This window comes from Ammospiza nelsoni, chromosome 6 (genome assembly GCF_027579445.1).
Source record: "Ammospiza nelsoni isolate bAmmNel1 chromosome 6, bAmmNel1.pri, whole genome shotgun sequence".
NCBI lineage: Eukaryota > Metazoa > Chordata > Aves > Passeriformes > Passerellidae > Ammospiza > Ammospiza nelsoni.
Window position 1 is genome coordinate 39036769 of NC_080638.1, and position 14626 is coordinate 39051394.

Below are 14626 nucleotides of genomic sequence, written 5' to 3' on the forward strand. Positions count from 1 at the left end.
CTAAATCGTTACAAAATCCAGAAAATCCTTTATGTTAAACCATAAGGTACTTTTTTCCACCAATCTCAAATTCCTTGTTTGTTTTTGGTTTTCCCTCTATAACTTCCTTTCTTCCTAAGAATGAGAAGCCTGTCTTTTCTCTGTTTGGCATGCAAAAATGCATTTTTCTCCTCTCAATTATTTTTAATGCTTGTCAAGAAAAAAGCCCAGAAGTTGGTAAACATTATTCAGCCTACTGTAGCAGCTTTTTTTAATACATAAATCAAATGTGGAACTTCTTTTTTCCTGGGGGACAAATTGTTTATCTAAATTTGAATGTGCTTGTGCATCACTCATAGGGACAGTACTTGTGCTATTCTGTGTATGAGCAATTATTTGCATTAGTTTACATTGTTTTGCTCTATAGCATTAGTCAGACTGCACACAGGTGTAGAGTACCTCTGCAGATCCCTTTAGGATGAGAGCCATGGACCTCAGTCCTCCAGACAGCTATGGCTATGTTTTTGTGCCATCAGAAAACCAGAAGAACTCTTCCAGCGCATGAAGTTAAACAATGCGTGACTGGTTTGGGGGGTCTGGGGCCAAGATCATTCCCAAAGCAAAGCCCATTGAGGGATCAGGGATATAGGGTTTGTTCACAAAGAAATGTTTAGAATCACAGAAGTTCACAGAATTACAGAATATTCTGAATTGGAAGGGGCCTACACCTCCAAGTCCTTAGTGAATGGCCCATACATGGATCAAACCCACAACCTTGGCATTGCCAGCACCATGCTCTGACCAACAGAGCAAATCTCAGTAAGTTAAGACGATAACAAAACAGTTTTGTGAATTGGCTGCTCTTTCATAATATCTTCCCATTTGCCTCTGTGGCTCTTACTTTAGCTTTTTAACATTTGTGACACTTCCATATGGGTACAGTAGATTGCAGTTTCGTTCCCTTTGAAATGGAAAATGCATTCCTTGTGTCTAGAAATCTCATCCTGCATTATCAGCTTTGGGAGCAGAAAGAGAAGACATTTATTCCTTTAGTAGTATCCACTGAAGATGTTTAAGGGCACACAAAGGCAAGTGCTTTCCCAACAGAGTACACAATTACCTGCTTTGCAAAGACAACCCAGACTTATTTTTTATACTTCTAAGTCTGACAGTGTAAAATACTTTAATTCACATGCAGTAAGCATTGGCTTTTATCACATAATTAGCATTCTAAACTCACAGTTTAAGAAGTTTATAACTCAACAGTAGGTTTAAACTCAGTAAATTCAAGCCAGAAGTCTTATTTTTCAGTGTAAAAAGATGCCTTTTGTTTCTGCAGTATCAAGCCAAGTGGACCTCGTTTACTTCAGACTTTTTAAAGGTTTTAGATTTTTTTTTCCATCAAAAATTAATTTCTAGAGTTTCATCCTGATATTCCTCAGATTGCAAGTCTGCTTTGACATAATTGAAAAAAAAAATGGAAAATGTTCAGTCACATATGTTTAAAACCAGCTCCTGAGAACTCATAATGGACCATATTCCAAATATTCCTGTGCAAATCTCACTGACATCAATGGAGCTGTTCTGTGCACATCTTTTTTTTTAAATCCTGCATGCATAATCACCATCAGTATTGTTACAGTACCTACCGTGGATGGGTGCAACTCTGAATGCAGATTTGCACTATCAGCCCTAATGGTTCTCTCTTGAGAGAAATTCAAAATGCTATTCATAAGCTGTTCTGGACTTTTTGGTAACCAATCCCATTTCACACATACACTCTCAGATACTTTTTGTTAAAGAAAATCAAACACTTCAGAATACATATTTGTATGATACTGTTCCAGTCTGTTGGATAAAATCTGTGCACTTTGTAATGTTCACTTAGAGATGTATAGATTTATGCATAGTATAATAATAGCAAAATTATGTGAATCTTATGATATATGATTAAATGAGCCTAAAAAATATTTATGCCAAGTACATTTTATGGTATGTCAGTTGTTTTCCTTTCTTTCACTTAACAGTGTATGAAAGAGAAATTTCAATTTCCATTTTTTGGGAATATTGCATATGTATTACAGCCTGATCTTTTTTTTTGAGCATAAGATATCATGTGTTTAATTCTGTATGTTTAGGTAATTACCATTAGAACACAGGAGGACATATTGTACTTACTGCCTGTACTAGAGTATAATGTGCTGGACTACAACAACTATGCTTGTTAAGCTGATTTTAGCATTTCTTCACACAGCAGGAAGCACCCATGCTGTGGCTTCTTAATATACTCTTTAACTACTGCACTGTACTGTACAATAAAAATAATAATTAATTATGATCCTCACCTTACCAGCACTGCTGCTATCCTGATGATTTTGGCTGCTGTTTCAGGGTTTAACTGTCCCACACCCTGAAAAATATCTTTCCCTTCAGAGTTTTATTTCTTATGTGATATTGCTGAACAGAGCTGAATTTTTTGAGACAGGTTTGTTGCATGGATTGCGATGGCTTCACATTTGTTCAGGTCTCCAAGGACCTGCACCAATAAATGTGAAAGAGACAACAGCAGAATGGCATACTTTTCCATTTCCACCAGGATGAAAAAAATACTCTAAATTAAGTCTAACCTTAAATGTATAATCTGTCCTTGGGAGAAAAAAAAAAAGGATATAGCATCTTCAAGCTCTTGGCATCCCTTACGAGAAAAAATTGGTTCTAAGGGTCTCTGATCTTGTGTTTTAGTAAAATAGAACTGCACGGCTGACTGACAGTTCTGATCTAAAGCATTTACGTTTAAGTTTTGATCTCTCTGCTTTTGATTAAAACTAATGAGCTCATTTAATTCAAAATGGGAATCTCTGATAAGAGAAATAAGGTTGATGTGATTGGATTAGAGGGGCAAATTAAACTCTTAGAGCAGAAGTTTGTGCTTATACAGTGTATTAAAAAGCTGTTGGCGTATTATGGTGTGTTAGATGATGAGAAAAATTTCATAGTAATTCATATTTAATCAGAAGAAATGAAAGTACTAAATATAACATGGCTCTGCTTTTCCCTCGAGTGATAAAGAGCTGTACATTTAAAATTACATCAAATTCATGCTCTCTAAAACAAAAAAATCTTAAGAGACACACTAAAGAAAGGGGCACTGTTGTCAGTTATCACAACAGAGCTGAAATGTCAGAAACAGAAGACAAGTTGACCACATTAAATCAAGGACAATTAAATAAAATCCTTAGCTCACAAACAAATTTTTGCACTTCTGTTGACTGCATAACAAAGGCATTTTAAATACTTTAACACTTTCTACTAGTAGTTTGTGTGGTTCTCCTAAACAGAAGAAAAATTTCAAAATATTTTTGTTCCATGTTAATTCCTCACTGAAATTGAAATTACTTTTATATCAAATAATACCTGTTTGTTGTAAGCTGCTCCAGAATTTTCCCATTAAATATTTCAGGGATAAATTGATTATCAGGGCTAAAAAATAGTAATTGTAAAGATTGTATAAAGAATACCTCAGTGCTGATGCTATTTTATCATGGTTTATACTGAGTCTTAAGTAATTTAGTGGTTGCAGTTAAGGGAGGGAGAAATGCAGGTGAGAGCTATACTTAGTTGTGAGCAAGTACAATATCCCTTCAGCTGAACTCGAAAGATGTTTGATTAATGACTAATTAATCACCAATAATTGATGATATGATGCCAATAATAATAATAATATGTGTCATTTACTTGAGAATTCTTGCCTTCAGGTTGTTTAATGTTTTATTGATAATAAAGGCCCTAATTTAGCCTCAGTAATATGGAAACCAAGGCACACAAATCCAGCACTGACTCAGGTATCACTGCAGTTGAGGAGTGACTAGGGAATAAAAATCTGCAGAATGTGCAACCTATTTCAGGAGAGAATTGCTACCTAAGTGAGACTTTGCCTTTTACAAAATACTGACAAACAGTTTTTAAAACAATGTCATACACTCTAGCAACATACCCTCCAACTGCAGTCATCACTAAATTGTGCAAGAAAGAGTTAATGAGACAAATCTCTGTTAAAAATTTTATGGGAAAAATAACTTGAAAATGAGACATACTGAGTATATGTATATTTTTGTAATTTCTTTTTTGCTAAATAAACATTTTCTAAATGAGTTAAATTGATTACAACACTCTTAGCATCCATCAGTCATTTATTTTTAGTGAGTTCAAGGATTGCACCTGAAAAATAGCTTAGAGGGGATGTATAAAATCTAAATTATGTGTATATGTATTTTTTCTATTCCCTAGTGGAATCTACAAACCCCAGTTTGCTAACCACTGACAACACTCTAGAGCGCTCTTTTTTCATCCGAATGAAATCTACCCTGACCAAGCGAGGAGTGCACATCAAATCATCAGGATACAAGGTAAGGGTTGCACTGTAACATGAAATATTGACATCTTGAAATTATGCTCATTCGTGTTCCAGGAGCACCTTAATAGACAGAGAAAGGAGCTATTTCACATTTGCATATATCTCATTCCTTTTGTTAAAGAATCATTAATACATATTTTCAGCCTGAGGTTTGGCTTTTGTACTGCACTTCGATTAAATGGATCATTATGATGATAAATGTTGATGATAACAGCATGATAGCCTTCAAAAGAGGAACATTTCCAAAGTAAAGGTATCTTTTACCAAAGAAGGTGAGTCAGAGTAACATCACTTTTCCCACAGTGGAAAATTACTGCTCGTTTTGTAAGACTGTTAGTAATTTTTGGTTTATGCTTTTCCCAGAGAGGTAGGATTTCTTCATGCAGGCAGCATGCTATTTCATTTTTCTGCCATTCCAGCTGTAGGAAACAATGAGCCACATTGAGTACTTTTCCACTATTTTTCTTTCATTGTCTGTCTGAGGGGCATCTGCTGCTGGGGATCATATTTGCTGGATTTCAGAGTCTTTTAAGATATGAAAGTCTCTTGTTCCTTATCAGCAGTAATCTCATTTTTCTTCAGTTGTATATCGCTCATAGTGCCTGTAGCTATCACTGGCTTTGCAGTATACTAAAACTAGAAGGAATAGCACATTTTAAACATTGTCAACTTGTGGAATGAAATATGTCATCCATTAAGTTTTATACAAAATAAAAGAGTGGTGCAGGAAAGTAAATGTGAGAATGTGTGGGTATTTAAAGAAGTTGCTTGTGAAAGTTCATTTAAAAGCTTTCACAACCATTTTGTTTTGGTTTTTACAGGAAGATTTAGAGAAGCTTTAAAGTAAAGTTCCCCAACTCACTTTTCCCAAAAAATTCTCTAAGAATATAGCATTATGGTAGCTACCTGAGGAGTAAAAATCTAGCAGAAATATCTTTGCAAGCAAGTGATTGTGAATCATGCTCTTGGATGGTTTCTGGGTGAAGATGATTAAAGTTGCTGCTAGTAGAAGTTTTAAGTCCAAAGCAACGGTTTCTTAAAGCATCACAAGTTTCTGATCTGTGTCCTATTTAATTGTCAACAGCTGAAAGAATGCACTGAGTACTTGTTCATGCTTGCAAGTCTAGGAAGATACCAAGACCAGGAAGTGTATTGACACTGAAGTGTCTTAGGAGGAAGAAGGAGAATTAATAAATGAATTAATTAATTAATTGGCACATCATGGAGCCATAGAATGGTTAGGTTGGAAGAGATCTTGTTTTTTCAGGTCACTGAAGTTAAACTAATTGTCATTATTAGGTGTGGTCCACCAGACTTGGACAAAGTTAGATTGATAGAGAACTTACTTTGCTGGATATTTTTGATGCAATAATAATGGGTAAAACATAAGGAATTTGTCTGTGGATTTTGTAGTCTCACTTTTTTTTTCCAGATGTAGGTAGGAACAGAAGTAAGATGTGTGAATGACTCTGTCATTCTCTCTCTTGGACTCCTGACAATCTAATTTTAGTCCAGCATCAGAATAGGACATATAAGCTGGCTTCACAAGGTGGGGTTTTTACTCATTACTATACAATTTTTAAAATTCACAGTAGACCCTTGGCTCAAAAGACATGGTAATGTCTATCATGTAAATACAATTTTATTTCTCTTAGAATTTCTAATGCCTCATGGCAGCATTTAAAACCACAACTGAGGTGTCACAAGTACAGCAAAATTAGTTTTGAAAGATCTGATATATTTTATAGCCAGTTTTTCCTGAACACAATTAATGGATAAAAAGAAAAAGTATGAAAGCCAACAAACCTGCCTGTAAATAAAACATTGAGGGTTTTCCAAATTTTTTCATGAGGCAAGTCAGCTTGAGTAAAATTGCATAAACAGTGTGCAAGCCCTAGGCAGGTGTAAAAATAGATGTGCAGTTCTTCTGCTTTTTGATGTTTTTAAAGATTGGCAGCATTTAGCTGTGTCCAGCAATATGAATTGCACTCTTACAGTTTTTCAAAAGTTTGGTTATTGGCGCTCTGTGTTCTATGGAAGGACCATTATCCATGGCCACAGCAAGCCCCAGAAAAATAGTACATTTATTTTAGAAAATTTGGATCAAGTGAATATCCTTTTAACTGAGCTTTCAGAACTGCCATGTTTCAACATTCTTGTCAGTTGGTATATCAGACAAGCATAATAAAACTCAACTGCTGTAGTAAAAGTCACTTTTAGGAATCTTGGTAATTGATTTCTAAAAGTCCAGTACTAGAACAAACTCAAGGCCAAAATTAAGAAAAATTAATGAGTTTTATGGATGTACATCTATAAGAAATTATCAACAGGGAAGAATAGTTGCATAACTTTAACAAAGATCTTGGGAAAAGCTGGCCAAGTTCTGCATCAGAGATCCCTGGAAGTCCTTCAGCATTAGTCAGGAAATACTGTGCCAGCTGGGATCATGGGCAGCAGACTTCCTGCAGGGAATCCTGGTGGAGCAGGCCCACTGAAGAGCCAGTGTCTCACACCTTCAGAGCACAACAGAGCACTGAATTTCCCATCTGTAAAAGGCAAGGGCTCTTTGCTAACACCTTCCCTTGAGCTCTTGTAAGGGATTCAGGGATAACCCCCCTGAATCAGCATACAACCTTTCACTGGGAGCAGTGTGCTAGGAACTATCTGTGGTATGAGTCAGATTTTAGCTCCCTCAAAGGTATTCAGCTCCCCATGGGTTCAAACCTCCAGCAATGACAAATTTTTTTCATCTTTGTGAAGTAGTTGTGGCTTGATCCAAACTCTTGCTGAGCTCAGAACCAAGGTTTCCTGTAGACAGCAAATGATTGAGGTGGTCCACAAGGTGCTTAGTCAATTGTCAGAGTGGTTCCTGCCTTAGGACAATCACATAAAAGTGAAAACAGTCCAAGAATAAAATTGATTAATCATTCAGGTTGATCTAGTCAGAACTAATTTTCTATCAAAAGAAATGTTGTAACAAAAAGCAGACTGGTAAATTAACACATATGTATGCCTCAAAGAAACCCTGCTCTAGACAATTCTGACATGAGATGAACCTGTTTATAGTCCCTTCCTGAACTGATATAACTAGTTCTGAGTTACACGCAAAGATGGAGGTAAGAGCCTTTTTCCATGAATCATATTACCTTAAAAGTGTAAGTGGAAAAGTGATTACATGATTAATCCTTCCTCTCTCTTTCCCTTTCATTGTTCCCTATCACTCTCCTTGAATTAGAATTTCCTATTCTTAATGGTCTTAGGCTCAGAGGTCTGCCGGAAAAAAGTTTACATTCACTACTAGAGAGTTATTAATTTTTCAGTTAATAAATTTAAAATCTTTAAAAACAGTGAAATAAAATTCAGTCAACTGATAAAAAACATGGAAAACAAATAAAAAGAAAAACCTTATAATTCCATTCACTGCAAAATTCAGAACGTATTACCATTGCAGCTGTTGTCTGACACATGCTGGACAGAATTACTATTTGTTCTACATTGAAAAAGTAAGTCATCTTACTTTTTTTTCAATATTTATTTTTTCATCATTGAAATATGGTTTTGTATTTAATTTTGATTTTATCTTCATTTTGGTTTTATTTTCATTTTCCTCCCTTTTAGGGTCACAGTTCTGTCCACTTAAAAGTTTTCACAACTTCAATTTTTCTACTGTCTGACTTACTCAATCATATGTCAAAGCTAATTTTAATTCAAAATTATATTTTTCGGGTCCAGTGGTAAATTTTCTACTCCTCTACAGTGTCCTATTATTGTTCTGTCATGTTTACTTGCCCATCAGATTATGCTAGAATTTTCTTTGTTCAAACTTTCATGAGCTGATACTGTTCTCTTGAACAAAGCTTGACTAAGGGGTTCAAGAAGCAGTCAAAGCATCAAGCAGCATCAGAGTCAGTAGCTGCCAGCTGATTCCAGCTCATCAGCCCATCAGAGGTGCTAGGATATATCCATGCATACTCCTCTACTGCTTTATGGAAGAGCACTCTCATTATGAGCTGTTACAGGAGTGGATAAGCAAACACGAGGAGATTGCCTTATGCTTTTGCTGGCACTGTGGCAATCTCTGAATGTGGTATAACCAACGCCTGTTGCCTCTTCATCTCCCACAAAGCTGGCAAGTAAATATCTTGAAGACCCATTAGCAGAGTTAAAGACATCCTAGAAAACCTTCAGGTTGTCCCTTCCAGTTGACAGACTGCATAAAAATAAGTAAATTGCTATATTAAAAACAATGGTTTGGTAAGTTTCATTTAGACATTTGGATGGTTTGTTGCACATCTAATTTCTGCAGTTCAGTAATGGAGGATGCAAGCTTGGTTAGCTGTACCTCATACATCAGTTGCATGAGGTGTATCAAAATACTTTAAATAATACTTAAAACTCCAGAAAAGTGTTTTCACAAATTAGTCTTGTAGTCCTCATGAATTCTTTATTTCTTTTTTTTTTTGACAATGGTGTCTTTCTGCAAATTCATTTAAAATCAAACATTCTCTGAGATTGTACTCTCAGATTTGGTATTTCAAATCATAAAGTTAGAATTCTCTGATTGACAATTTTGAAGATGGAAATCTAAATTTTTTGTTGAAATTTTATGCCTCTCATGGTTCTACTGTGAGTCTTTTTCATGCTATTCCTTCCTTTATTCACTTTTTTATTTTAGAAGAACTTGAGGAGTTGGGCAAGATTTGCTGACCTTAGTTGAGCACTTGAAGTGCAGGTTTTGGCAGGATTTGGATTCATTAATCCAAGAGGGCAAGAGAGTAAAATAATGTGTTAGAAAGACAAAATTACATTGGGCTCATCTTGTGATACTGTTATCTTGGTTGAATCCAAAATTGAAAGTATTGTTTCTCATCCAAGTAAAAGATTCACCTGGAATTCAGAAACAACATGCCCCTACTCCAAAATCACTTTAAGGACCCAATATATCATTGCAGGAAAGCACCTTCCACTTCATGGGGGCAGGAGGAGAGGATGGAGGAGGAAAGAGAAGGCAGGGAATAGTCTCATGATTGGTACATTTTTCAGACGTGGCCTGTGTTAGAGACAGATTTCATTCTCTCTTCCCAGTGAGGGAATTCACTTATCCCACTTTACAGCTTCACCTAAATTTTTTGCCTCCTTTTCTAATATTCTTCCCCCTTGAAATCTTTTCTGTCAAGTATTTTACTCTGTCCCAAAAAGATATCCTGACCTTTCTCTGTAGGAAGAAAGAAAACTGCAGAATTTAGTACTTTATCACATGGCTACTGCCACACCTCTTTAATTGAGTGAAGAAGGAATAAGAAACCAGCATCAGGAAGCATTATGTGAAGAGTTTTCTAAATGTCAGCACATGCATTCCCCAGGCTTTTCAGCACTGGGAAGACTTAAAGGTAATTTGTCAGTGAGAAAGAACTGATCGAGAATTCACCCATGTAAATCGATGACCTTTTTGTCAAAAGGAAGTCTCTTAGCTAGTAAAGATACAGCATGACTTGAAAAAGAACAAAATACTAATGGGCCAATCTGAATCTTATGAGGTATCTACTCGTAGATATAAAGATATGGTTCAAGAAATAATGGTCTGCACCCAGATTAAGAAGACTGGGTTTCATTTTGGGGCCTTGCTATGCAACTGTGAGGTTCTATTAGGAGATCTATCTGCAAAAGCTTGGTTCACCCTCAGCATCTAAATGCATAACCAACTTTTTAAAATGTGTTCAGTGGATATGAATTCCATCATCTCAAAAAGAAAAAATGAGGGCTGAGCATCTTTTTAATGGGATTTATAGCACTGTTCTACCATCTGGAAAAATTAATATATGTTAGGCATTCATTATTGCAGTAGCACTATTGAAATTAACCAGTTAGTGTTATATAAAAGGCCTTTTTAATAGCAATCTTCTGTACAAGAAAGATTCAAGCTTTGATCCTGCCTCACAATGACTGCAGCTGTAGTATTCCTGACACCTGTTATCAGGATGTGTTTCTCCTCAATTACCTTAAATGTTTAGATGGCCTCAGAGTTGTGGATTGCTCCAAACTGAGTAAAAGGGAAATAAATTCTGTGTTCTGGAAGGAAAGAAAATATAAAATTGGGTAAGCACAGATTGTTTTCTGGGAGATTTTTTATTTTCATGAATTCTATTATCAAAGTATATGGAATATAAAAAGATAATATTATCACCAAATTAGCAGTAATTGCCTTTGACTCTTTTTTAAGCAACATAATTCTGAAGCCTCCTTTTTTAAAAGTCAGTGTGTGTCCACTATAACTGTGAGAGAAAACTGTGAGAACTAGATTTATTCTGATGCAGAATAAAATATTCAAAATGGACAAGGAGCAGTTTCAAACCAAATCTAGTATTCTTTCAAGAACCAAGTGTTACTGAGTCATAGAGACAGAAAATGTTTCGTAAGATACACTTTCATAAGCAGCACTAATTATGTAGACGTGTGAACTCATAGTGCAGTGTGAGACCCATTGTGGTGTTAATAGCAAAACTCAGTGAGTAGGATGAGAGCAATGGGATCTCAGCAGAGCAGGAAATACCTCTTACTGCACATTGGGAGAATGGTGTTGTGCTCCCAGGTAGGAATGGCTACTGAAAAAAGAGGTCTTCAGTCCACAGGGTTTTCTTAAGTTATCCACCCATGTTTTTTATCACTGTTTACTGGTAATGACTGGGAATATGCCTTTCACAGAAGCACAGAAAAGAACACAAAGCCAAGATTTGCTTTAGGACAGAGTGGTGCTGCTGCTTGCATCTCTGCCTCAATTCACTGTTTTATAACTGCTGCCAGTAAACGATTTGGCCCCCCTTTTTTCATAATTTAAGGATTGTTTTAGATGTCCAAATGCAGACACTATTAACCTCTTTATCTCTACCACTTGCAGCAGTTCACAGCTTTTGTCAAAAATATGCTGAAAAAAGACAATAGGCTCATACACTGTTTTCCACATTTTTCAAACTTTCACATTTATGTGCAGCTCTTGCCTGTGCAAAGCAGGATTTTTTTTATTGGCTTTTTCCTCTTGCTTATAAATTCATTTATATTAATGAATGTACTTTTGCAACACTCATCTGAGTCTTGAAAGTGCTAACATACCAAGATATCAAGTAACTTGCCGAAGATAACAATGGCCGTTTGTGTCAGAGCCAACTGTGATTACATGCTGTACCTCATCCTCAGCCTTTCTTCCTAGTGCATGAATATTGTCAAATCATCTCTGTGTTCCAGTGCATCACACTTCATTTTCTCAGGCTGGTACTTCCTTTGTTTTGATGGTTGCCCTGAATACACAAAATGAGATGCCAAAGAAGAAAGCACTCAGACCAGATAGTGTGAAGTTTAGCAGAACTTCCAGCAAAACAAACAACAAACAACCAAAGTTGAAAAAAAAAAATAAACCTGAATCAGAAAAATACGAACTCCTGCTCTCAACTGGGCTACAACTGACTGTAGAAGAGCTACTCCAAAATTCTTTTCCTTAGAAGGAAAACAAAGCACTGTACCAGCAGCAAAACCCATTTTCCTGCCCCTTGGATTTAGCCCAGGGGAGCTTCCTGGGACTGCTGTTCCTGCCTCCTTTCTGTGGGAAAAGAACAGGGCTGGCAGCACCCACCTCCCCATCTGGCAGGTGACTTGGCTCCTTGCAAGCTTTGCTGTTCTTATATCAAAACTCCCTAGCCTCATATAGAGACCTTTTCTTTTTCCTATTTGATTAATATTTTTTCATAGCCACCATAGATATGTGCACCCTAAAGACTTTGTGAACTACTCTGAAGCAATAGGTGTTATAAGTAAATGTGAAATTGGTAGGGAATCATTATTCACTGTAGCTCTTTATGTTTGATCAAAGTGCATTAGAAAATGAAAATACCCCATTTGCTGACGCAGATAGCGCCAGTTTGCATCTGCTGTTCACTTTCTGCATGAATGGGTGTTTGCATAAGGTTTTCAAGCCCATCATTTACTCAAAAGCCAAACTTATTAATCTATTTTGGTGTCATATGAAGCAACATTTTTCTGTACTTACTCTTCAGTCAAAATGGGAGGAAAAAAAGGCACAGAGCATTTCAGGTATGGCCACCCCCAGTGTGCTGTACATGAAGCCATCAGTTGAACAGGAGCCATCACATGAGGCTTTCATTCCCTCACTTTACCTGGGGCAGTGACTCCTGGATAGTGATCTGGACACTGATGTGCCAGTTTTACCACCTAGAATAGAAAATTGATCATGAGTGTTTCAGAGCATGTTTCCCAGAGAGGGTTGCTGTAGTGTAAATGTCATTTTTCTCTACTCTTCAGAGTGCATATTCACCACTATATAATGAAGAAAGCCGTTATTGCCTATGTTTCTGGATGTTTAAGGTGCTTCTGTTTCTTAGTGTTTGAACATGCCTCTTGATTTTCCTGAAGAGTGGTGTGTGGATTAGCCTGTCTGCTTTACCCTGTGGAGAAAGCAGGATATAGATGTTTAGTGGAAAGAGTTTCAGTTCCTCCTTTTTACAGCATCATTAGGAAGCTGTCGTTCTAATAATAATAATTCCCATTTGACATCATGGAGGTAAAAAGAAATCACTGCTGACATCAAAAATGAGATGATATTTCAGCAGTATTATTTCACTGAAGATAAAATGGAAGTCTTTATTACTCCCAATGCTTTTAAAGAAAGCTGAGCAAGGCTTATACTGACCCTAAAGCTTATACACCTTAATGCACCTCTAACCAGTATGAAATAAGAAATTTTAATTTTTACTGCTATATTTTTTGTCTGTTCCTCCTTAGAACCAAGAATTTTGTGCCTGCTTAAAGGAAAATTATCAGTATCTGAGAATAAGTGTGAAGAGCACAATTATCCTAATTTTCTCCATTACTTAAAATTTGTAAAAAATATTGCCAACAAATGAAAACACTAAGTGTATTACAAGAAGTGGTAATTTTCTTAAAAACTTCAGATTAAAGTCTCTACTGAAAATTCATGTAAATTTCATAAAGAGGTCTGAGCTCTGAAGAGGTTACTCTGAGGAGGGTTACAAGTTTTATTTCAATTTTTATGGATAAGTATTTTATTCTCTCTGAACTTCTTGTGCTCATTGTTGTGTAAAGATCTTGCTATTGAAAGGACACAGACATGATGTGTTTCATTAGTGGTAAACAAGGTTTTTCACTTTTAGTTCTGATAACACATTAGACCCTCCCATGCCCCCTTTTTTTACAGACATATTCAGTTATAATTCCTGTCTTTGTATGTTTTTCCATGCTAAACCAAACAATATAGCACATCAGTGACTTCTGTACATGGAAAAGAGTGTATCCTCCTAATATCTGACAATATTTCTAAAGTTTGACATTTATTGTTTTCTACTGATTTGTTTGTATTCTTGCTTGTTTTAGGGGACATTTATAGAGAAATATTAAAAAATTAAAACAATAGGATGCAAGGCTGGTGCCTTCAAAACTAACAGTATTACCCGCATTTAAAGGAAGTTCGAGAAATATGTATTCATCCCATGGCTTCATTTTATGGAGTTGGTCACGTACTTGCAAATAGTTCAAGTCTCCTCTGTGTGGCAAGAAAAACCTGTTTAAAATGTTTCAGTCTTTTCACAATCAAACTCAAGGAAATTTTGCAATTAAATATGTGGTGGGATCATCACATCATTTTCTTCCAGGCAAATATGTTGATAACATAACAGTCACAGCTCATCTGCTGTTGCGTTGCTGCTTCTCAGTTATTCTCAGAAATAAGATCTGAATTCTTAGAGGCATGAAAATATTTAATAGTGATAAGCCTTTTAAAAATCAAAATTAGTAGATACCAGTTACAGTGAAATATTAAATCTGAAATTAACTCTGCACTACCAGTGTAAACAAGCCTCATTCTGTGCACAAATAATTTGGACATTTTCCCCAATAATTTGTTGTGCAAGAGCAGAATGCTCATTTTATTTCATGTGAGCTCGTGGTCCCTTTCACTTTTGACATATTTTGGAAGGTCTGAGGTATTAGATAAATATTTCTCTTCTTGGAAATTGTTATCTCATTAGATTTTTCATTCATTTCTCCTTGCTGAAGTGCTCAGAAATAATTTCTTCCTAATAATCAGCAGCCTTCAGTTGTTGTGACCCTTTGCACTGTTAAAAAGACCACGTTGGTGAATTCAGTCCAGCACCAGGCATAGCATTGTGCTTAGGAGATAGCTAAATGCAGAGCCCTGTTTCACTCAGC

At 36.1% G+C, this 14626-nt stretch overlaps 1 protein-coding gene across 3 annotated transcripts in view; it reads left to right on the forward strand.

The window, feature by feature from the left end:
* Positions 1–14626, forward strand: part of NPAS3 (neuronal PAS domain protein 3) — a 586683-nt gene that overhangs the window by 528062 nt on the left and 43995 nt on the right. For all 3 annotated transcript variants that reach the window (XM_059475172.1, XM_059475171.1, XM_059475170.1), the window contains one exon: positions 4267–4385. In XM_059475172.1, coding sequence (XP_059331155.1) covers positions 4267–4385 — 119 coding nt within the window. The remainder of the gene's footprint in view (positions 1–4266; positions 4386–14626) is intronic.